Genomic DNA, 25,406 nt, shown 5'->3' with positions numbered 1-25,406 from the left:
AGGGTTTTTTAAACTATAATCCGGCCCTCCAATGGTCTGAGGGAGAGTGAACTGGCCCCCTGTTTTAAAAGTTTGAGGACCCCTGATATAAAGTCTAATGTATATATAAAAAAATGACACAAGATCAAACGGTGTGTCTGAACACACCCTATGAGTAACACTCAGCAGACAAGGAAAAGCCCCTTTAGAAAGAAGGTACTCCCCCTACAGTCCCATCTAGCTAGAGCTTGTGGCCGCCCTGCAGAATCTTCTTTCTTCCTCTCTGTACACAAGACATATATTCCAACTCATCCAGCTGTTAGAGGATGAGTTCCCCTTTGCTCTAAGGTAGGAAGAGGGATGGAAAGGCATTTTAGTGTATCCTGGATCTACACAGAAATTCATTCAACAAAGGCGACATCACAAATGAGAGTTGCCAGGTCCCCCCTGGCCACTGGTGGGGGATGGGGGAGTAGGGTTGCCGTATCCAGGTTGGGAAGTTCCTAGAGATTTTGGGATGGAGCCTGGGGAGGCCAGGGACCTCATTGGGGTACAATCCCGTAGTTTACCCTCCAAAGCATCCATGTTTCTTCCAGGAGAACTGATCTCTGTAATCTGGAGATAACCTGTAATTCCAGATTACCAGGTGCCACCTGGAGGCTGGCATCCCTAGTACAAACAAATGTTCTTATCTCCCTTGACAGTCCTTTACCATGCCCAGCCCATTTTGACAGATGAACTCTGTGTCTGAAGGCTCCACTGTGGGCCTGCAGTTTTCAGCCTCTTTTTCTGAGGAACATCATTTGCGGCCGGCACATCTGTGCAGCAGGCTGTAAATCAATTTGCCAGCTTCTTCCGTTTCAAACGTTATGTCTCCCAGAAGAGCCGAAAGTGAGTAGCACTGCTTATGAAAAATCAGACACTAAACATAACACCTTGTGCACTCACAGGAAGTACATCCCCAAGCATGTCAGGTTTAATTTTTCTTAGTTGCTACAGCAACTATACTTTCTAGACCTTTGGCCCTTAATGCTGGTTATGCTATTGCATCACCACAATCACATTTCTTCTTTCATATTTAACTGTTGATTCTTGCCTGTAAGGTCCCTTAGTGATTGTCAGTGAACAATGTGGTTTGTACGAGATGAAAAATATTTGGAGGTTTAGAACTGTGATCTTTTTATTATGGAGAAGTGAAGGGTCAGCAGATCCCTCCACCACCACCCCCTGCAGTTTTCATCACCTGTTCTTTGAAGGAACCATATGCATTTCTGTGGTAGAAAACAAACTATTTATAGTACTGCACGCCTTAGGAATGGCCTTGATTTCCAGATAGGATATGCCATCACCTTACCTCTTTTTCTGAGTGTGGGCAGCTTAGCAAATTTGCCTTTAAATCAGGAATATATAAAACTTCATTCATCTGCAGTAATTTCAGTTCCACGATCACCTGTTTGGCAATTTAGTGTGACTTTTCCTTTTCCTTGTATGTCCACTTGACCTCCACTGGCTAGGCACATGTTTCCTGAAGCATTTGTGTTTAATATCTGATGTCAGTATCAATTAACCAAGGCTTGTGATTTTCATTTGTTTGTGCTAAATGATATATGCATTAAATTGCTTTCTTTGGGAGAAATCCTTCTATCTCTGTGTTTGATTGTGAGGTTGCTTGTTGGTGCTGGTATTTGCATTTCTATTGAACAAGCACTCCCTCTCAATATGACCTAGCTTGTTACAACTGAAGCAGTGAGGGACATTTCTTTTGTCTTTGGGGTTGGGCTTTCTGTGGCCATTTGCTTAGTTCCTGCCCCTTTGTCCTGGCCTCTTGGACCATGTAACTTGAGTCAGTCTTGCTTTTGTTCTGTTCATGATATCCCTTTTGTTTATGGTACTCAGCTCTTATCAGTCCCAGAACGTCTTCCAACCAGTGTTCCCTCTAAGCTGAGTTAGTGTGAGCTAGCTCACAGTTTTTTAGCCTCTGGCTCACACGTTTTTTGTCTTAGCTCAGAAAGGATGGCTCCGGAGCAAACTAATTTATGCAGCAGCCAAATCGATGGCTCACAACTTTAATGCCAGTAGCTCACAAAGCAGAGTTTTTGCTCACAAGACTCCACAGCTTAGAGGGAGCATTGCTTCCAACATAGAATCTGTCCCATTAAATATTGAAATGAACACAGAATAAGATTCAGGTAGGGAATTTAGAAACAGTCCAGTTTGTAAATCCTCATCTAGCACTTTACCAGTAGTTACAGGCTTATCAATTAGATTTAGTAACATTTCTATATGGGTCTCTACATTTCCACTTTCTTGTAGCCTGAGAAAAATCTCTCTAAATCTTGCTAGCCTGGTCTTGCTCTCCCCAGACCTTTCTTAAGGCTTTAATAATCCCTTTTGCATTTTCTTGTCCTTTTATGTACACCAATTGGGAATTAGCCAGTGTACAAATAATCAGATTTTGTGCTTTACCATCTGCATTCTCCCATCTTGTGATCTCATTTTCAGAACCAAAAGTTTGTGGAGCAGTTAATGAAAAATTAGCGTTTTCTTCTTTGAGCTTATGCTCAGTTGTAAAAAGCCATGCACTGAAATTATCTCCATTAAGTTTCTCTAGGTTTGCATATCATTGGACTATAGTTTAGCAATTCAAAAGGGAGAGAGAAAAAAGTTTCTTTCTGCACTCAGAGCTTGGGACCAGCTGTTAAGCAAATTCCCAGCATCTTTTGTTCTTGCTGGCAGGTGGTGAAGTCTTGTAATTGCTCAAGCAAGAGAAAAACAAACAAATGAAAAATTTCTTTTAAACTTTAAAATTCACTCTGGGCACTCATAATCCTATTGGGATATTTGGTTAATATAGCAGAGTTTGCCCAGTCACAGAAGCATGATACTGAGTGCAGTAGATAAATCTCCCAATAAGTAATTACAAAAAAGGTAAACTTACAGTCTGGAGGTGGATGCAGGACCACCTCTCCCAGACTTATTCCAGATCCCAGAGGGTTGCAAAGGCCAGCCAGGAGAGAAGGACAGCTCTGAAGAGGGACAGGGGACCAGGGTCAAGACCAACCGGGGAGAGCATACCTTGTGGAACAATGGGCTATTACCAAGTCGCCCCCATCTTCCGACAACAGGGGGGAGCAAGCATGCCAGGGAAGGTATGGCCTGGGGGCCTGGGAAACTTACCCTCTCGACCACCTTGGGGAAGCATCTCCACAAAGGGAGGACAGGACAGAGGAAGTGGCCAGCAAACCCCAAGAAGATGACTTGACTGAGAAGAGGAAGGATGGAACTGGGAGTTCAAAATTAGGGAATTGGCTAGCCCTGTGGCCTTGCTTCTCTGAAGCAGGTGAGGGAGGGGCGGTAGTGGGGCTGGGAGATTTGAGAGAAGTCGGAGCTGACTGGGGAGGAAGAACCTGGCATCTCTATGTGAAAGGGGTCAATACAGAGAGACCACAAGAAGACCTACTAATAGAGGCCAGGAAGAGGGACGAGAGGAATCAGGGGTGAAGGAACCCCATCTCTTACCTCGCTATTCTGAGGACACGCTTCATTCTTCCTTTCCGAGAATCTCAAGCCTTGGAGTTCACTGCTATTAAGAATTATTGTGGTTTGAGCTTTCAACAGAAGTGTCACAGGCCGTACCTCTTGCATTTCATGCCTGACTGCATGGTTTACAATTTTTCCTGTTCAGTGTACCATTCTTTTTATCCATGTTATGCATACACACACATAATAAACCTATTAGACTTTATGAAATCACAAGAGTCTTTTGTTGTAATGCACTACCATAAGAAAAGCCCTACTGGATCAGAGGAGTGAGCCATCTAGACCAGCATCTGGTTTCACACTGTGGGCAACCAGCTGCCCTTGAGGGCCAACAAACAGGGCATACAGGCCAAGGCCTTTACCTCATGTTACCTCCTAGCACTGGTACTCAGAGTATGGATCTGAGTATGGATGTGGAGGATCTCTTTAGTCATCATGGCTAGTAGTAGCTATTGATGGATCTATCCTCTGTGAAATCTGCCTAATGCTTGCAGCCATCACTATAACCACTGGCAGTGAATTCCAGAGCTTAATTACTCATTAAGTAAAGAAGCGCTTCCTGTTGTCCATTCTGAATCAGTCACTCATGACAGACAAAAGGAAGTAGTTCTTTATTGAGTATTTTTTAAGTTAATTAAACATGACTCCTCAGTAACAGATAGAATTTGTTAGGAAGACATGCTATTAGAATCCCTTAAGCTGCTGTTCTGTAATCAAAGATTCCAAATTGCCTGTATTTCACAAAGATACCTGCTTTTTTTCTTGTTCACTTCTCTTCCTCAGTTGTTGAGGGCACACAACAATGTACAAACAAAACAATATATGTAAACAAGAAATCCTGCCATTACTACAAATCTACCCTCCCTTACTTATTTTGGGGAGCAAAATATTGCACTGCTATCCTGGGCCTAGTTTTTGCCTTGTCTGGGAAAGCACCAACTGAACAGGTGAAGTCTAGCAGCTAGTGTTGGCTCTCTACAACAAGCACCTGGATTGTGACTTGGTAATGAAAATGAATAATATAAGAAACAGACAGAAACATTATAGCCAGGTTTTTGAAAACAAGTAAACATAACTTCTTTATCTGAGAAAAAGAATGGTTGCTTTCAAATCATGAGTATAAATGCAGATTTAGCAGCTCCACAACAAACTACTGTTATGACAGCACTCATGGTACAATAGTGAGTAAGAACATTTTCAGAACAGTTAAGTCTTCTTTGGGGTTGACAAGTAAAGTAGCTTCTCAGCAGTGGCTTTTAGTCAGCTGCTGAGCCTGATGAAATATCAATATTAAAAAACTCCTTAATTTTATCATATAGGACCAGCACCAGAGCACCTCCTGACCCACGAAGAATATTTGAGAAGGCTCCTCGAAAGAAGGCTTGAATCCCTTCATGTTGGTATATCTTCATAAAGCAGTCAATGGTTCCTTTGTACTGACGCTCAGTCTCACCACTCTGCATTCAAAGAGATTTAGACACCATGACATTAATGGGCAATATACCCACTCAACTCCCAGCAAGGGTTTTATAGCATTGAGCATTTTTTAAAAGTCTAAGAACAAACACCTCTCTCTTTATCCCCCCCCCATTTCAGTATAAGAACCTTACTGAATAAATACTTCCCTAATGCCCATCTTTGCAGCTAAATTTAGCAAGTCTATGATCTTCTTGTGATGTTTCATTTAAGCTTCAGAGTTAAATGAGGTCACTTCGGTCCTCGGGGTGTTCTGAAGCTCGCTGATACTTGGATAAAGTCTGCAGCATGTTTTTGGAACGTTGTTCTTCAGCGAATCTTCATCAAACCACAGTAGAGGTTTTCAGTGTAGGTTGAAACCTGGGAGATTTTTATTTTAGATTTTCCAAAAGTTGGGGCTAGGGTTTTCTAAATATTTATGGATTTTTTAAAAAAGGATTTGCACTAAAGGTACATGGAGAAGAGTCTACAATTTCAGTAAATACAACTTTTGAGAGGATATTTTGGAGATTCTAAAAACCGGGGAGAATGGGTTGGATCTAATAGTAGATTTCCATTTACAGGAGCAAGGGTTTTTTCCGGTTTTTTTTTTTGGGGGGGGGGGTTGTGCTGAATGCTTCTTCTACTGCAAATGCACCCCTCATGCTGTTCCTGGGGATCCCCTATCCCCCATGAGCCACAGTTCAGGAAGTTCTTTGGACTGCAGCAAGATTGGGGAGGAGAGGAAGTCCCATTCTGCTGATAAAAATCCCTTCCACAAGATCCATCCAACCTGTTATTTTTAATATATTTTCATCCTCCAAATATAGGAATGGATCAATACTACTGAACACAAATCTGGGAGAAGATTTTTGTTTGTTCTGTGTTCCAGTAGATGTACTTCCTCTTTACAAATCTCAAACATTTAAAAAAACGCTCAGAAGGAAGGAAGCTTACTAATACAATGGAAATATATACTGCAGTGGTTCATGAGCTGGCCATCTTTCACTTTGAAACTGGTACGAGTGGACCTATTAAACTATCTGGAAGTTAATGCCAATCTTATCAGTGTCAATATGACAGCCTGTGTGTTGTAATGGTTAGAGTGTCACACTAAAACTGCTAAGACCCAGTTCAAACCCCTGTTCTGCCATAGAGCTCATTTGGTGCCTCAGGTGACTAACCTCCAGGTGGGGCGTGGAGAACTCCCAGAATTGTAAACGTTTGTATTTGCTGGTCATTGACGGTAAAATAAAATTGTTGTTGTTGCTGTTGAACTCCAAGAATTACAGCAGATCTTTGGACGACAGTGATCAGCTCCCCTGGAGAAAATGGTTGCTTTGGAGGGTAAACTCTGTGGCATTATATGCCATTGAGGTCCTTCCCCTCCCCTAACCCCATCCTCACCAGGCTCCTCTCCCAAATCTCCAGGAATTTCCCAACCTGGACTTAGCAAACCTACCCAGACCAGTCACTCTTCCTTGGCCTAACAACTTCACAGCGTTGTTGTGGAAGGGTAGTATGCACACTGAGGTCCTTGGAAGACATCAATAGGAGATCAGAGGAAATTTCTTCACCAAGCGCAGGTACTTTAAACTAGGGACTTCCCCCTCACTAGTAAATTGCATAAATCTCTTTGTGTGTGTGTAAAGTGCCAATAAGTTGCAGCTGACTTATGGTGACCTCAACACGGAGTTTTCAAGGCATGTGAGAAGCAGATGTGGTTTGCCATTGCCTTCCTCTGCAGAGTCTTCCTTGGTGGTCTCCTTCCAAGTATGGACTTTGCTTAGCTTCCAAAGTCTGACAAGAGCAGTCTACACCATGCTGCCTTCCCTCCCATGAATGTCTTAATCAGAGTTTGTCAATAAACCATATTATTTGATAGGAATGGCATTCTCCAAGCTGAAATAATATAAGCAAAGCGCTGGCAATTGGTATCTTATGGATAATATGCACTGAAACTCACAAACTGTTGTGGCCCTGTTTTGGATGATCATTTCTGTTGAACATTCGCATGCAGGTTTCTAAACACCATTAAATACTTGGTTGGATCCCAAAGAAGATTTCTGCTGAAGGAAGAAGATTTCCCATGGTTCTCTCCCCTCCCCCCCACCAGCAAACGTGCACCCTCATGCTGTTCCTGTGGAGGCCCACTGGAGGAGCATTTGGGCGGCATCTGCAGATGGAAATCCTTCAGCAAGCAGAAATTTTAGGCAGGACTCAAGCCAATGTTTGTTTATTTGGGGGAAAGAATTTGAGATGGAGAGATAAACGATGGGCCAAGAAGGATCAAAACACAACCAGTGTATTAGCTCTGACAATCATATAAAGCAAGTCTCACTAAGTATACGTTGTATACCTGCATCATCATGCGTCTCCTGACAGTGTCAAAGGGGTATGACAGTATCCCAGAACATGTCGTCACGAATTGAGCAATTGCAAAAGACAGAAGGAATGGAGTCTGCTTTGGATTTGGCAATAATCCCTAATTGAAAGGAGAGAAATAAGAAATCATCTGAGAATATAAACATAAAAACTAGTGGTTTCAAACTGTCGCATTGCTACTGGACAGACAATTCTGGATTATTTTGTACTTTATATAAACAACATAATTAAAGAAAATTGTTTTCCCCTTTTTCCTTGTGCATGGTAAGTGGCAGGCAAACTAAAAGAAAACAGTGTTTTAAGCAATTAACATTACCAATCAGAGCCAATGTGGTCTAGTGTTGGTATGGCTGACAAGTGGCTTATAGAGTTGCCAACTTTTACACTGATTACTCCAACTGCCAGTTTCATATCAGTGTGATCTGCAGCAACTATCAGGTGATGTTATTTAGCTAGATACCATAAAAAGTGGTTGTCACTTTTAAGATGCCACAAGTAGGGTTGTCAACAGCCTGCAGGAAAAAATGCCCTGCCCCTTGAATGTGTGGAAATGAGCAGTTAAAGCGCATGGCATTGAGGTAGGTAACATCACCTGGTAAATAGCACCTTGTTAAACCTCTGTTACAGGGTCAGGACACTTTTCGGTTCAAGTTGTGACGGCCATAATTCATACCATCTCAGCATGTATATAATGATAGGAGGAAGTGAAGTGTTTCATGAGTGGGTTCAGGGAAGAAAGCATTAATGGGGAGCACTAGAGAACTGAAAGAAGGACAAAAGGTGCTTTGCGTTCAGCTGTAATAAGAGTTACACAGTGTTAAGTAAATTTTGTTGGTTCTCCTCTTAATCATCCTTGGGCATTGTTTAGTAATGTTTGCAACACAAAATATTGTTACATGCTTCTTTACGAGGTAACCCATAATTTTAAATAATCTTAGGTCCAGGAGGGGAGGGGATTGGAATACCAGCCTGCTGCTATAAGACCTTGTAGCTGAGGGCCAACCTACATCTTACAAATTATATGCATTTGCCATGGAGACTAGAAGTCACACTGCAGCTGCAATTTCCCAGCAGTACCTCCATTTAGAAGCATTGCAGAGGCCTGATTCTGATTGGGAATGAGGCACAGGGGGAGGAGGGACTCCCGCTTTTCCATCTGTGTCATTTTTCTGAGCCGAAACAGATATGGGGAGTGTAATTTGCCCCATCAGGGGGCTGCATGTAGAACAGGGCAAATTGTCCCCTCTGGCACAATTTCAGCTTGGGAAAACAGCGTGAGGGAAGGGCAGTGACATAAGTTGTCCATCCCTGGTCTAGTGATGGAGTATTATATATTGGATTCCATAAGAGCTGTTCTGCCATGAACTCACTGGCTTTGAATCAGTTGTTCGTTCTGTCTCTGAGCCTCAGTTCCCTTACTCAAAAATGAGAACTGCACAGGTCCTCAGTAAGAATAAATAAATGATTGCTCTATAAACAAAAATGCCAGACTGGAACCTGCACACACTCTAGCTAACACTACACAGGTCTTGAAAGGAAGGCTATACCACAATTCAGTAGGGGAAATGAACGTCTGCTTGCAACATAATGTATGTGCTGAACTGCTTCCTGAAAGCAAGGAATCTTCATACATGCAACGGAATTCAGTCTCAGAAATTACTGGACTGGAGTGTATACATTTATAGCAGCAGTTGTCAGTAAGATCTGCATTACTCTAAACCACTGAGGAGCTTTGGGAAGATCTCTGAGATACACTTCATGATTTGTGAAACAGGATAAATAGTGCCAGAAACAACACAGCAGTTCTGAAAGTGCATGTAATAAATACTTCACTGCTCAATAAATATGGGCATATAAATAACCCACAAAGGTGTTTTGCAAAAGTGTAATTTTTGAAAGGGAAACTTACTTTTATGGTGTCATAACATCCAAAATAGGATGCCCGGTACACAATTATTCCTTGTACTGAAACACCAAATCCTTGGTATAGGCCACGAGGCCCATCTGTCTTTACAATTTTAAGAAGACAGTCACCAAGACCTTTGAACTGTCGTTCTTCAGGACCTAACATGGTGGAAGAAAAGATCAGGTTGATTCAGGGCAATAGGGTAGCACTGCGATTTGTGATAAGTTGCAAAACAACAAACAAAGCTTAAACAAGGGAACCATCTCTCCCCCCCCCCCCATCATGGACAAATATCAGAAAGATATATAAAAAGTGACCCTTGTACAGCTGCTTCTTTGTTCAGCGATGGGTTCAACAAAGCTGAGGAAAATGTTACTTTATATGCATACCAGATTAGGAAAATCCAATTTAAAAACATTTATGGAAAGCTAACTGTAGGGACATTCCTAACATGTTTATTATGGGATTCACAAAGTGAGATATGCCTGTATATATCTTGGTCTAGCAACAATATTCCTCCATCTCAGAATTCCTTCTAGTCAGATGTTTTGCCTTTTCAGAATCTTACAAAATTGCCATAACCTACTGGTATTTGCCAGTAGAGTAGAACCAACATTGTGGAATCACTTGGCATAACTGAACTCAAGTTTAGCACTGTTAAGTCCCACTGACTTCAGTTGTTTTCCCAGTGAAATCCATGGAGACCATAGTATCTGTGAATGGTGCAACTATGCAAATTCAGTGCATAGACAAGAACAAGAAGTGGGCTCACACACACACACACAAAGTTCTGTTGGCATATCAGCAATTCTGCCTGTATTGTAAATTGCTGCTGATTCTACCCTTTCACTGCTGCCTATCACTTTGCTCCCACCTCACTGTTCTCCAGGGAATTGCTGACCTGCAGGAGCACAATTTTGGGGACAAAGTAGGCCCTAGTTGGGGAGGTTGCCTTCTTTTAGCGTGACTGTGCTCATGCTGCTTAGGATTCAAGCTGGAGTGCTTGGCAGGAGCACTTCTCCCACCTGAAGGAAGCAATATGGGCGTTGTCCCCTTCTCAACACACAGATAACTACCTACCTTTACACTCCCTTAAATATGAAGCTATAGTTCCTGCTGTAATGTCCCCCTTTGGCTGTGGGTTCCTAGGTTAGAGCATTCACTCAGGCACCCATTCTCAGGTCCATTCACCAGAGATGAGAAAGCTCAAAATATCAGCCGTTTATTTGCAAGGAGACAATTCCAACAATCAACAACTTCAGCTAACACACAAAACTGGAGACTGAAATGAGAGCTCCACTCAATAGGACCAAACTAAATCACACAGATATTAGGGGAGGAGCAGACTGTTCCATTACTTACATACATACATACACACAATAAATATACCACACCTACCTTTCCCAATATCCGCACCTAACCGAGTTCGTGCAAAATCTAATGGATAAACAACGCACAAAGAAGTTGCTCCAGCTGCCCCACCAGAAGCCAAGTTTAAAAGAAACCACTTCCCAAACTGAAACAGAAAAATGGGGCTTAGTTAAAAATTAAGCAAATGAAACGTAGACCCTGATAGTAATGTTCCAGTTTTGGGCTAACAACATGCTTAAACTTCTTATCCACTATTTTATTTGTTGCTTGTTCAGTTAAAGAATAGGAGCTTTTGTTTTAGAACAGGAAAAAATCTGGTGAAAGAAATCACTGGGCTTTTAACCCCCTCCCAAGTGCTTCAAAGTCCACGCCTATTCTTCAAGTGTCTTGAACATTTCTCGCTTAAGCTACTAGCATTATGAGTATGGCAGGGACCTCAAAAGTCATAAGGACAACTTAAAGCTTGTTATTTAATTGAGAAAGGTGTAAAATCTTCTGAACTTAAAAGCAAGGGTTCTTTTTTCTGGCTGCACTGGTACATAGTTGGATACTGCACTACCATTGTGTTCTAGCAATAATTCACAACTTCATTTTTCTGTGTGGGACAAGCCAATCCGTTTGCAAATGATTGGTACAGTGTAAGGATGCAGCCTATATTATGTTTCATGAATACCTGAGAGATTTAGAGCCCAGTGGCACCTTTCAGACCAACAAAGGTTTATTCAAGGTATGAGATTTCATGTTCATGCACGCTTTGTCAAATACATTGGAACTACCTGAGAGACTGATCATGACAAAAGTGCTGCCTTGAGAGGAAGGGTGCTTACTGTCAGGGTTGCACCTAATAAGTCCTTGTTGGTAGAGAAAGGTGCCATAGTGGCTAGGGTTGCCAGCCTCCAGCCAGGGCCTGGAAATCTCCCAGAATTACAGAGCTGATGTCCAGACTACAGATATGAGTTTCCCTGGAGAAAGTGACTGGTTTCAATGGTGTGCTCGATGGCATTATACCCTGCTGAGATCCCTCCCCAGGCTCCACATCCCCCCCATCTCATGGATGATTCCATGGAGATCAAAACCCTGGCCCATCCTGAGGTTCCTGGGCCCTCTTACTCCCAGAGGCCATCAGGGACTCAGCGAGCTGTGGCTGCTGGGGCAGAAACCCAGATGGCCCATTAGCAGAAACCAGGATCAGAGACTGGGACTGCTCAGGAACCCACTGAGGAGATCCCTCACTGCCAGAGACCCTACCGCCAGCCCTGAAATCCCAGGAGAGGAGGAGGCAGGAGAGGGTTCACAGGATGCTGGACAGGGTCCTGCTATAAAAGCGCTTGTAGACTTTTGGCCACTGCTACAGCTGCAGGCACTAGCTCCTATAAATAGCCTCAGTCTGGCTCTGGTTGTTGTGGGATCAACAACTCTGCAAGATGATGTTTTGCTTTTGTACTGCAAGTAGGACAGTTAGAGTGCTTGTTCTGTGTGGCTGGACTGTTGCTTTAACCCTGGAAACATCCACTCGCAAATATCCTCATGTCTTCTCTGCTTTGACCCTAAGAGCTAAGTCAGACAAGATGTTCTATGAATGAGCTCCCTGGCAGTTTTTTTCCTTTCATATGGCTGGATGTGTGGGAATCAGATTTGGACTTGGGACTACAAAAAGGCACTAAACCTCTCTCTGGGCCTTTTTGTGATCCTGAAACACACCTCCATGGAGCTTTGCTTTTCCTCATGGGGCAGACAGCTCCACGGCACCATTTCATGTTGGAGAAACACATGGAGGGAGGCTCAAACCTGATTGGACTAGGGGGAGCCATGTGCTGGTGCTCCATACATGGAAATTTCGACATCTTGTCTACCTTGCACCTTGTAGACAAACATTTTTTTAGAACAGGCAAATAGCTCCATGGGCCATCATGAAACTGGGGCTTAACTCCCCACCCCCACCCCAGGGTTCCAATCTTAACCAGACCCCCTGCCTACCACCTGGTGAGACTTTTTTGAAAATGCTAAAAGGTCCTAACATGGAACTCCCAGCTTTAATTTGGCCCTCAATGAGTTAGTTGCAACTGTTTTGTTCCATTTGGTTTTGATCGACTAGACAATATTAGCTTTAATCAGATCGAGGAATTTGCAGTTAAAAACACATCGTTAAATATGACTTGCCCTTAAATGCTTCCTTTTCAGGATTTTTTTTTGGAGGAGGAGGAAGCCCAAGACTAGGAATAGGCAACCCCTATATTTGTATACATGTACGCTCCTGCCAACCTAGCAGTTCGAAAGCAAGAAATTGGAAATAGATAAATAGGTACCACTTCGGTGGGAAGGTAACAGCGTTTCGTGCGCCTTGGTGTTTAGTCATGCCGGCCACATGACCACGGAAACATCTTCGGACAGCGCTGGCTCTTCGGCTTTGAAACGGAGATTAGCACCGCAACCCTAGAGTCGAATTCGACTGGCTTTCGAGCAAGGGAACCTTTACCTTTTTACGCTCTGACCCAGATAGTCCAGGCTAGCCTGATCTCATCCGATCTCGGAAGCTAAGCAGGGTTGGCCCTAGGTAGTATTTGGATGGGAGACCACTAAGCAAATCCAGGGTCACCACACAGAGGCAGGCAACAGCAAACCACCTCCAAATGCCTGTTGCGTAGAAAACCCCATGAGGGGTTGCCATAAGTTGGCTATGACTTGACAGTGCTTTCCACGAGTATACATGTACCAAACAGTGGCATGCCATGATCCTATGTTCAGCACTCAGGGCCAAGCTCTGGCAGTGCTGCTCAGCCTCAGCTTGTTCCAGGAATGTGTAGCTGCCCTTTCTGTTTGCCAGCACACCAACATCTTCACAGGAGGACACCTGGGCCAAAAAGGTTACCACCCCTGCCCAAGACTCATAAAAAGTCTTTGGGAAAGATGTTGGTTTTAAGCATTTACAGATGGAAAAGGAATTAACTGGTGACACATCTGTTAGAAGCTTTGGTTCGGTTGCCAGATATACCTTACCAACTATCTACAGCCCTGGGAGACCTTGTGCATCCCACACAACCTGTCTGAACAGCTACCTGCATCAGGGAAATGCTGCAACTGGGTTGCTCCAATTAATAAGAGGATCCATGTTTTATCTATTCATCTTGGTTTAAATTTTTGTGTATTGGTAAAAACTCCAGAGGCATGTCATACAATAGATCTTAGCACTACTTGGTTAAAATTAAACTCCCATTCCAGATGCTATGCATCTTTATGCAAAGATGCTGCCTACTGAAATCTCTCCTTATATATAATTCTGTTTTGGTCATGGACTCTCCTGAATATTCCACACACACCCAAATCAGTTCGCTCCCTGATCTGTCACTCAGAAGCTGTCCCTATCCACTGGCTGCGTTGCCAGAGTCTCGCCTCCAATATTCTAAACAGTTTTCTGTTCCTCTCCCCCCAATAGCCACTTGGAACACAGAGGTCATCTGCATATGGGGCCTGATTAGCCTTTGCCTCTAACATTCTAAACAGTTTGTTCTTGCGAGTCATTGAATGTGTCCTGAGGTAAAATACATATCCCAATTTTCCCTTAAACGGTCACTGGAGTTGCCAAAATACATATCCGAATCTTCCCTTAAACGGTCACTGGAGTTGCCAATCTCCCTGTGGGTCTGGAGATCTCCCAGAAATCACCGTGTTCCTCAGCCACAGCACATCATTTCCCCTACAGAAAATTTCCCAGCTACTACAATGACTGCTTTGGGCAACGGACTCTATGGCATTATACCCTGCTGAAGTCCCTCCACACCCCAAACCCTGCCCTCCCCAGGTTCTACCCCTCAAATCTACAGGTCTGGCCCTCCCCTTAGTATTGCCAGCCTCCAGGCAGCACCTGGAGATCTCCAAGATCAGTTCTCCTGGAGAAAATGGCTGTTTTGGGCAATGGACTCTATGTAATTATACCCTGCTGAGGTCCCTCCGCACTCCAAACCCTGCCCTCCCCAGGCTCTACCCCATAGATCTACAGGTCTGGCCCTCCCCTTAGTATTGCCAGTCTCCAGGCAGTAACTGGAGATATCTAAGATCAGTTCTCCTGGACAAAATGGCTCCTTTGGGCAATAATTCTATGGAATTATACCCTGCTGAGGTGCCTCTGCACCCCAAACCCTGCCCTCCCCAGGCTCTACCCCTCAAATCTACAGGTATTTCCCAACTCAGAGTTGGCAGCTCTGTAACTGGCTATGGAACCGCTTTCCAGACCCTTGGAACCCAGAAGACACGGCATAGGAGGAGGTGCTTTTCTACCTTAGCTGCCACTGCATAACCCCAAATCAACATAAGTCAGGGGTGGAGGGAACCATACGTGTTACCATGAGGCTGTCCTCCCATACTACCCACTTGGGGCAGTAAAGTGACTTGAGACAGCCCTGCCTTATAGCTAAGCAGAAGGAAATAAACATGGCTTGCCTCCCTCTAGTTTCCCCTTCCCTCTCCCACCCCACCAGCCACAGTCAGGACACTCACCTGGAACTTCCTTCCACAGCTCGTTGTATTTCTTCCCACAATGAGCCTTACTCCTAGTGTACTAATAAAATGCATCAATAATCCCATTTCAGCCAGGGGAGGGCTATGTGTGAAGCCTTTTCTGAATTAGATATCAGAACACATTTACCTGTTTATCTTTATCTACACCGGCCATGAAAATCTGCTTGTATTTGTCCTTAAAAGCGAAGTTTAAGGCCTGCGTAGGGAAATACCGGATAACATTGGCAAGATTGCCACGCCAGAAGCTGAGAAATCCTACAGACAGATTAAAAATGTACAGTTTGTGTTATCTTAAGTGCTGTATATTTCAAGGCAACATGGTTATTATTTCAGTTGGCTGAAGAACTTTACCACTCCTTAATTCTTTTCCTGACAGCTGACTTCAAAAATATACAGTATTTCAGGTATTAACCATCACACAACTGCAATGGCAGCAAAGCTCTTAAATGGCAAACTTCCCCTTTTAGGAGAGAGTATACTTTGGGTTGCTTGTGACAACATCTTTCTTTTGTAGTTATAGGACAGACAGTTGTGCTCTTTACTTCAGAACTTTTCCAGTGGCCCCAAAATGGTTTGTAAGGAGGGATGCCAGCCTCCAGGTGGGACTCTGGGATCCCCCAGAATTGCAGCTCATCTCTAGACTACAAGGATCAGTTCCCTTGGAGAAAATGGATGCTTTGCAGGGTGGTACCCCACTGAGGCCTCTGTCCTCCCCAGGCTCCATCCCCATATCTCCAGGAGTTTTCCAATATGGAACTGGCATCCCTAACCCCCTATCCCCTACGGGTGGCCAGGGGAAGGATCTTGCAACCCTAGTTAATACCAACCATAATACAGTACTAGTAGCTTGGGGGTTATCAATTACTCCTAACCAACGGTGCAGCTTTTAGCATTCACCATGCAAATCTCAACAGCATTTTGGAAAATATTCTTGCAAAGTATATTAAGAAATACTAAAGTGGATTTTTGTTAAAGATCTCATAGCAGTAAAAGAGAAAGGAATAAAATGGTAGGTTAAAGTTGTATAGCCCAATTCATAATTAAATTGTAATAATGGCTGGGTGTTGGATTAGAATCACTTCCATGGGGGCTGAATTGCAGTTTTGGTGGCTAGTGAAGCAAGTCCAAGATTATATCACTAGTGGCCAATCTTATACACATTCACTTATTTATTTTATTTACTGTACCCCATTTATAACCCACCTTTCTCCCTACTGAGGAATCCCAAAGTGGCTTACAGTGCTCTCCTCTTTGCCATTTTATTCCCACAATAACACTGTGAGGTAGGTTAGGCTGAGAGTGTGTGACTGGCCCCAGGTCACCCAGCAAGCTTCCATGGCAGAGTGGGGATCTGAACCTGGGTCTCCCAGATCCTAGTCTGACACTTTGCTGAATACATCACACTGGCTCATGGACCAAATACTCTTTATGCACCTAGTTTTGCTTTGTGAATAGATCCTTAACTATTATTAGCACGGATGAAGAGATCTTAGGGCTAGTTCTCTGGAGACAACAGGTGACTGTTGATTTTAATCTGTATCAGATTCAAAGTATTCTGCTCTTTCCACTTTTCTATTTTAGCCTTCTGCGCTCTTGAAAACCTCTCCTGAAGACCCTGGGCCTGCAGAAACTGCTGGGATATAGGATGGGGATGCTGCCCCTGAAGAGATCAATGCACTCAAACTGGATACCTTTTCTTCTGTGAGCAGAAGTATCATCTGTGAGCAGAAGACCATTGGGTCTAAACCAGTGTTCCTATCACTACTAGATATACAGTGCCACGAGGCATGCTACAATTTTATGACTTTTTAGTTTAGGAAAGATATGGCTAGATTGAACTATTTGATAGATATACTGTAGATTTCCCCCTCATTAGTAAAGGTAAAGGTTTCCCTTGCTCGAAAGCCAGTCGAATCTGACTCTAGGGTTGCGGTGCTCATCTCCATTTCCAAGCCGAAGAGCCAGTGCTGTTCGAAAATGTTTCTGTGGTCATATGGCCGGCATGACTAAATACCAAGGCGCACAGAACGCTGTTACCGTCCCACTGAAGCAGTACCTATTTATCTACTTGCAGTTTCTTGCTTTCGAACTGCTAGGTTGGCAGGAGCTGGAACCAGAGATGGGAGCTCACTCCGTCATGCGGCACTCGGGTCTCGAACTGCTGAACTACTGACCTTCCAGCCTGCAGTTCAGCATCTTAACCACTTGAGCCACACATTATTTGTCTGTATAACTTCCCCATAATTGGCAATGGCTGGTATAAAACAAATTCCTGGACTGATTCATGGACACTAAGAAAGCAGCTGTTGGCAGGAAACTCATTCTGGTGTGCTGGGTGCTAGTAATGCCAGAAGATGAAATAAATAGTAAAAAGAGATTACTGTGATCCCACTGTGACATAAAAACATCAACTATCTGCACTTGATGGCTGTCTAAGATAGACCAGCAGAGGGGGTGCTAAGACCCTTTGAATAAGGAGAGGTGGCCTAGGTTATAGTAGACATTGAAAGCATACATGCAACTAGTTTTTCATCATCATAAACTTTACATTGGACACAGCATTATCCATTTAGACATGTTGATGATTGAGCTGTTAAGGAGAAGGCAGTATGGAGTGTTAGTAGTACCTTACTAAGTGAAAACTTATGGAGGACTAATTTGAGGAAAATATGGCAGAGAGGTAGTAGGAGTGAAGGCTGTCTGGAGGAAAAGCAGGCTTTGAGGAAAGATTTAAAGGGTTGACAAGCAGACAAGCTATGTGTGTGTTTGTGTAGTTCACGGATTTGCTGTTAACAGCAGCATGAGATAATAGGTAAAGTTGAACAAAGGGGCAATGGACATATTGGAGCCCTCACAAACTAAGGTCCCATCACAGGAATGTAACAAGAGCTGAAAGGCTTGTAAGGTAAAGAAGAGTTCATGGGGAAGAGAAAGCAAGAAATAATGACTGGAATAATGACATAAACTTGATGCAAAGAGGTCAGCACTATTATTTTATAAGACAGGCTGAATTTAGAATTAGTAGAGAAGAGATCAAAGTGGGACAGGATGTGACAGTATCCAGTGCAAACATTTGTTAAAACATGAACCCATATTTTCCTGTGGGAAAGTATCAATCCATTCTACTTCAACATAACTAATGAAAGGCATCCTTCTTTCAATGTCTGATACAAGCAGGTATATTTGTACTGATATTTTATGAAAACTATACAGTATAATGATATAGAACATAATAAATTATGGACTGCCCAAATGTTATGCCATTCTAGTTAAACAATAAAGCACCTTATGGCACCTCCAAGTCAAAGCAAATTCATTGTGCATTAATTTGCATGAATCATTGCCTACTTTGTCAGATGTCACAATAGTTACCTTTTAAGATACCATGTAGGATTGCCAGGAGCCTGGAGAAAAAAAATGTCCTGTTCTTTTAAAAGAGGCTTAATGTTTTGGAATTGGCAGCTAAACCTTTTCTTAGTGTGGAGGTAAACATCACCTGGTAAATAACAGCCCATTAAGCGTCTATTGAAGGGACAGGACATTTTTTCTCCAGGCAGTTGCCAGCCCTAGCCACAAGACATCGTTGTTTTGAGACATAGCTACACCTTTGAACTTCAATATCTTTAAATAAATCACCTGAACTATATCTGTTGCTTGAAATACCAAATTTAGTGATCTTCAATCAGGAAGAACATATTCTATCATGAAAAGTACTCCAGAAGGGGGCCAAATGTTTCAGGTTATGTGAACGAGGGGTTCATAGTATCAAAATGGCCAAATCAGGTAATTCTGGTAGTACCATGAACTGTTTCTGCTGGTTAGAGATGTTGGTAGGTCAAAATTATCACTGCATTCATCTTTTAATCTATAGCTGCTGCTTTATATTCTACACACATGCAACAGAGCCCATACATGCATACCATTGAGTTCTGTGGTGTTTATTCCCAAGTACATACACAGAGGATTATAGCTTTATTTGCTGAAAGGCAGGAAGGGGAACCAGACACAGGTAAGAAGTCCATTAAGAAATTACACAGCCCCCTTGAGGGAGAAAGCATGACATGCAGGGAGAATTTCTGCTTACTGCAGAACTGAAGTTTCAGTTGAAAAACACAAAAGAGGAAGTACTAGTGAAGCGGCATGTAATCTGACAAATTTATATGTGTAGATTGGAAGAACTGGTGGAGGAAGATGTAGGGTCTGAAACAGCCATAGAAAGGGGGATGTACTCTACATTCTCTGGACCATCTGACTGGAAGTTGAAAAGGGGGACAAATGGGAATTGTCAAGCAGGAAATCATGACTTGTTGAGGATAGCATTAGAAAGCATTTCTAAAAGAAGAAAAAGCTGGAAAAGTATGGGATATTGTTTGGCGGTATACATAAGTTTGGGAATGGAAATAACAAAGGTGTGTAATGCTAAGTGTTCAAAGTGCATTCTTTCTTAGTATTTCTTAGTAACCCCCACAACATCCCTGCCTAGCAGGCCAGTATTATTATTCCCATATTGCAGATGTGGGGCTGGGACAAAAGAGGCCTTCCTAAATCTACCTACTAATTCTTGGAAGTGATGGGATCTAATCTAAGGACCCCCAGATTTGCAGTTTACAGTCTGAGTCTCTACATCACCACATCTCTTGCTTTCAGTGAAGACATACCTTGCTCCCTAGGGATGCGCACAAAGCAGTCTATCATGCCTTTGTATTGCTGGTCAACACGGATCTGCTTGGATGAGGCCTGGACCTGCAGCAGCAGCTTCACACGCTCAACGGGTGCTACTGTTGTCTTGGATACTGCAGCTGCCACACCCCCTGCCATGAGGTCCTTTCCAAAAGCGACAGGGTCAAAAAATTGTGATTCCTCTGCAGCGGCCTGCATGTTGTCAATTGGGTAACCGCAAAGCCTTCAGTGGAACTAGACCCTCCTAGCAGCATCACCTAGCACCCTGCAACACTTCTAACTGCCACTGCTCAGAAGGAACTGGTGAATTCCCCCCTCCCCTCACAAAGAACCAGCATGCCTCCTCAGGCCACATGACCTTTAAATGCCCAATCACAGCAGCTTCCCTGGGCATGGCTTTTCAAAGAAAATTCTAGGACCTCTAGAGGTGGAGGGAAAAGTGGTGATGCTAAAGCCATAGCTAGTTAAGGCCCAGAAAGAAGCAACTGCAAACTGGAGTGAGATCTTCCTGAACAGTCATAGGCACTACAGAGCACAGCTGCTCTAATAAAAAACCCACAAAAAAACAGGTGCTCAGCATTTATCTGAGTCCAAGGCTCCCTCTAAGCTGTGGAGTCCTGTGAGCAAAAATTCTACTTGGTGAGCTCCTGACATTAAACTTATGAGCGAGCAATTTGGCTGCTGCATAAATTAGTTTGCTCTGGAGCCATCCTTCCTTAGCTAAGACAAAAATCTGTGAGCCGGAGGCTAAAAACCTGTGAGCTAGCTCACACTAACTCAGCTTAGAGGGAACACTGTATCTGACTGCCACATCGCATGGAAAAATGCAACTTTGCTGGTGTATTACAGAAGAGATTATAGACTTAAGCTTCTGGAAGAAAGCATTCCAGGACTGCCTTGGAGGGAACTTGATTACCTAGAGCCTAGCTCAATTACTATTGCTCCTTTTCTTTCATGGAGGAAACATTTAGCAATGGCATGAGTCCTGCCATATTACTGGCAATGTGCAAAAATACAAAGGTAGACAGCTGTGCTGGTCTATAAGGAAAAAAGCCAAAAGATACAATGGGTTAGCACTTTTATTAGACCAGCTGAAAAGTTACAAAGCAGCAAGCAAACCTTCAAGTTAATCAACCCTTGCAATCATGTTGGGTGTTAGGAAAAAAGGGGGAAAGGGAAGAAAAACAATAAAAGCCCATGTTTCTAGAGTCTGAAGGAAGATACACATGGCCTAAACTTTTGATCCAATAGAATAATAGTGAACCATAGAGTTTTAAACATACAAAGCCATTTTGATTCCTTAAGAACAAAGCTTCAGTTGTAAGAGCAGCTGGATTTTCAGAAATCGTTCATGCAATAACTATGTGCTAAAAATGACAGCAAAAATTTGTGACAATTCCTGCAAATGGAATGGCAAGAGAACTTTGAAAAGCAGCATGCTTCCAGTTCATGTAAAGCAAAAAAAAAAAAAGCAAAAGAAATGCAAATGCTGCTGAACAGATTTTCCCTCTTTTTCTGATACAGCCAATACAAGGCACCCCCTTTGCATTAAAGTTAAGGATGAAAAGATGTGTGGAGAATATGGTTTAATACCCTTCTTGCTGTGCAAACACAGATGATTACAGAAACTGAACTGGCCAATCTGATGAAGTATAGTCTTTTTGCTCCTCTTCTCTCTGCTAGGTATCAAAATAGTAAAATTTTCACAAACAAGATTGCTGTTTTTCGCAATGTTTTCAGTCTCATATTGCAAATCCAGCACTAATAGCAGGATAAATGTTCCTCCTAAGGTTGCTGGTGGGGGATGGGGGAACTTACTAGGAGCGGAAGGAAGGCCCAGGTGACGTGGCCACATCACTTCCAGCATGTGTATAATATTTGGGCAAAAACTCTATGGTAAAAATGGCTTCTACCATAGAGTTTTTATCCAAATACAAGAGTGTTGCCCGGATGTTGCAGACGTGATGACATTACTTCCACTTCATGCTGGAAATCATGTCACTGACAATGTAGCCTAGGCAAAGATGAAGCACATAAGCAACTGTATAGGAGGGAAATAGTATCTAATATGAACAAAGTTTGTCGGCTAGATTAGAGACTAACCAGTGTATTATAACAGATGGGAATTGTATAACAGAAAAAGCTGAATGGATGCAGACAAGAGGGAAATACTCATTTTTCCATATAGCGGTGTCTTGAGATAAATATCCCCCAAAATGTTTCAGGAATGGGAGCCATTTTTCGCTCAGGTCAACTCTTAGTGTGTCATTAGCTCTGGATATGCTGTCTGTAACTTTATGTAAAATACAGTATTCCCACAGTTTAGCATGGCAGTGTTCAATAGTGGGGGGAGGGGCATTCTTTTTTCCAGTACTGGGCAATAAGGCTTTTAGCTACAGCCAGCATTATCAAAATGAGTTCTTTACGAGCTCTTAATATTTTCTAAGCATCCCAGAGATTAAGAACAGCAGCTTCAGGGGATCTCATTTATAATTTGATGTGTGACAGTACTTGGACCCAGAAGCTTTGAATATTTTTACATGACCACCAGCTGTGCAAGTAGGTCCCCATTTCCCTGCACAATTTCCAACATGTAGATGGTACAGAGGGTGTGACATGAGATATTTTAATTGGTGTTCAGTACCACTGTGAGAGAATTTTATATTAGTAGCTGAATGTTAAAACATCAGGATGTCAAGGCAGGAGAATTCGGACTTCTAATATGTCCTGTATAAAATTGATGTCATATTGTAATGCTTTATTGTTTGTGTTATAATTTTTCTATTGATATTTGTTACACTTACGGTTTGTGGTTGTGTGCATGTTTCAAGCAGTACTATAGCTATTAGAGGTTGTGTTATTAATTACAATTTATTATTCACAATTGTCTGATACAGGTTTTCAGAGTGTTTTCTTGATTCTTCATATTTCATGCATTCAAATACGGACAGAGTTCTAAGGTCCTTAATCCATTGATTTATTGGAGGTAGGCTTTTATCTTTCCAATGTTGTAATATGAGTCTTTTAGTTGTAGTAAGTGCACAGGGAGTCCATTTCATGTAAACTTGGTTACAGAAAAGCCTTTGATGCTCTCTTCTCCACCTATGTATGTATTATTGCCGGGAGCGGTGGCGCAGGCAGTTAAACGCCTGCTGTAACAACAGCGAACAGCCATTACGGCTGTTCGAGACCCACCGTGGCCAGAGTGAGCTCCCGGCCCTAGTCCCAGCTCCCGTCCACCCAGCGGTTCGAAAGCGTGTAAGAAAAACACAAAGTAGATAAAATGGGTACCTGCCCCTAGGTGGCAGGGGGCACCCCTCCTCCTTACGAGGACGTGCAGCAGGAGCAGCGGTAGCAGCGGTGGCATGACCCTGGCGATCCAGCGAGCATGCGCGGCTGAGGCTGGATGGAGACGGAGTCTTGGTGTGCGGTGGCATCGTGGAGCCAGCGGGACGGAGCCGGAGCTGCGGCTGGCGCGTTGCCGAGCACCGGATGAAGCCCACCAGAAGGAGCCGTGGATTAAGACCTGTTCTGGGCGCCAAGAGGTGAAGCGCCGAAGAGCCCGCCAGGAACTGAACAACAACTGAGCCAGGAACTGAACAACAACTGAGCCCGCTGCCAGAGTGCTGGTAGGTTATCACCCCCCCATACAAAAATGTGGCCCTAGTCAGGTATAAAGCTATATGTAAACCGCTCAGAGACCCTCCAGAGTCCGAGCGGTATATGTCGAAAATTAAATAAAATAAAAATGCTTATTTCCAGTGAATGAAGGGAGTATGTTTTGTAAGTATACTTTATAATGGAGATTTGGGTTCAATAACTGGCAGTTCTAGCTCCTCTTGTGTCAGAAAGAAGTCCTGTGCTTGATATTCTGAACAGCCACTGCCAGCTAAGGTTTGACAACACTGGCTCCATGAACTTTGTTGATCAAAAGCATATCTCTAATGCAAAATTAATATCCATAAGTGACATGAATATGAGATATGGAAAGTTTGAATATTTTGCTTCTCTAATTACTAGTATCCCATGATAAATCATAGCCTGACAGACACCCCAAAATAAAAGAATACAAAAACACAAAAGGTACATTCAATGTTTTGAAAACATATGACTTTATTATAAAAATCTTTAAAAAATAGTTTATGCAGTTTTCATAAACAACGCGGTAAACTCATCCTCATATTTGTCTAACACAGAGTATTTGCAAAAATATCAATTTTACTTTAAAACAATTTTTATTTTTTTCATTTCATTTTATTTATTTTAAAAAATTGTTATTACAATTGTTATAATAGCCCTTTAATGCAAGGTAGCTCTTGCCCTTTTTCAATCCGTAAAGTCAGGGAAAATAACTCCAAATATGTCAAACAGAGTGCCTTCTACACAACATAATCTGTTCAGTCTTACAATATACTCCCTTGATTGAAGTCCAGACAAGCTCACAACTGAGTTTTCTGTGGTGGTTCATTTTTAGAAATCATCCCAGTGTCCACAAATGGCTTTTTGAACTTGGCAGACAGTTTAAACTAAACTTGCATGGTCTAGAGGAGCACCTTCCAAAAAGAAAATTTGAAGACATACGCGGGAATGCATAGGGGTAATGGACGTATACTGTTCTTGAACTCAGCCCTCATGTGTACAATTTGTCACTATATAGTTATGATACAATTGAGATAAATACCTCTGACTGATTTTTAAAGCATCATTTTGAGAAGGTGACTGCTGAAACATCCAGGTGTTAATAATGTAAAGACCTGAAATATTTTTACCCCCAGGGAAGTTTATTTCAGAGAAAAGCTTCAAAAAGCAAGCACCCAGCTTACTCCTATAAACTTGTATCTGTGCACCTCCAGTGCCTTGGGAGGTTTCCAGTTCTGCTTATGACAGTTGTATGGATGAACACTATTACAGAGCTAAGCCAAAGGATAGCTTAAAAGCCAGCTCAACAGCAACCTCTGTGACAGAGTCATGAAAACAGACATAAAACTCCCGGGGCTTTGGATCTAGAAAGAGTCTCCTGCAGAAAAACAAAGTTCAGTGTCAGAACAAGACCATTAGACTATTGTAAAAACAGTCTGTATTTTTGCAAGGTTTTAGTAAAAAAAACCCCGAAAAATGGAATAACAATGCATCAGGACATCCATGACAAAATACCAGAGCACCCCTTGAGATCTTTCATAATATCCTTTCCTAGGTAAACATTTACTCTCACCTGAATTCAGCCTTTTCTACATTTTCAGTCCAAGCTGTTACAGGAGTTACCCTAGATGAGATCCTTGGATAGGGAATCTGCTCACATGAACAACATTTATGTTGCTTTACAAATTTTGGACAGAAAGGAATTTGAGGATTTGAATAGCATTACAAGTCTACAGGAAAACAGCTTGGCATATTAAAGCTCACTTACCCTATAACCCAGTACATTACAGGTGGTGTTGGTTTCTTTTGGTCAGTCCACTTGTCAGGTGAACATTCAAACAACACTCCATGTTCTCTTACTTGATGTAGTCCAGAATTTGGTTTTTTGGATTCTAAACTTCTCCTAGTACCTGCAGTCTTTTTAGTCTGTAATGAA

The 25,406-nt window shown here is 42.6% G+C and overlaps 2 protein-coding genes across 2 annotated transcripts in view; both read right to left on the bottom strand.

Moving 5' to 3' along the window:
* Nucleotides 1–4,775: 4,775 nt before the first annotated feature.
* Nucleotides 4,776–20,029, bottom strand: SLC25A31 (solute carrier family 25 (mitochondrial carrier; adenine nucleotide translocator), member 31). The gene is made up of 6 exons (XM_015409598.1): nucleotides 19,810–20,029; nucleotides 15,279–15,406; nucleotides 10,664–10,781; nucleotides 9,269–9,423; nucleotides 7,334–7,459; nucleotides 4,776–4,976 (listed from the first exon to the last, which is right to left on the bottom strand). Exons 1-6 carry the CDS (start codon nucleotides 20,027–20,029, stop codon nucleotides 4,776–4,778), a joined length of 948 nt encoding a protein of 315 aa, XP_015265084.1.
* A 3,969-nt stretch (nucleotides 20,030–23,998) lies between these two features.
* INTU (inturned planar cell polarity protein) overlaps nucleotides 23,999–25,406 on the bottom strand; it is a 49,879-nt gene continuing 48,471 nt past the window's right edge. The window contains exons 15-16 of the mRNA XM_015409910.1: nucleotides 25,239–25,396; nucleotides 23,999–24,848 (exon numbers count right to left, since the gene is read on the bottom strand). Of these exons, the coding sequence (XP_015265396.1) occupies nucleotides 24,737–24,848; nucleotides 25,239–25,396 (270 nt within the window). The 3' untranslated portion in view covers nucleotides 23,999–24,736. The remainder of the gene's footprint in view (nucleotides 24,849–25,238; nucleotides 25,397–25,406) is intronic.

The sequence above is a fragment of the Gekko japonicus genome, unplaced genomic scaffold (assembly GCF_001447785.1).
Source record: "Gekko japonicus isolate JY-2015 unplaced genomic scaffold, Gekko_japonicus_V1.1 scaffold108, whole genome shotgun sequence".
Taxonomy (NCBI): Eukaryota; Metazoa; Chordata; class Lepidosauria; order Squamata; family Gekkonidae; genus Gekko; species Gekko japonicus.
Note: the sequence above shows the minus strand (reverse complement) of the source record. Positions and strands in the feature narration are given on the sequence as shown.

Bases quoted from the DNA above. Each gene is read 5' to 3' on its own strand.
- SLC25A31 (XM_015409598.1), bottom strand. From the start codon at position 20,029: ATGCAGGCCGCTGCAGAGGAATCACAATTTTTTGACCCTGTCGCTTTT. The intron at 10,782-15,278 runs GTAAATGTGTTC...TTTCTGTTTCAG, and splicing joins GTGTAGATAAAGATAAACAG to TTTGGGAAGTGGTTTCTTTT. The intron at 4,977-7,333 runs GTATACAACGTA...CTTTGAATGCAG, and splicing joins GGAGACGCATGATGATGCAG to AGTGGTGAGACTGAGCGTCA.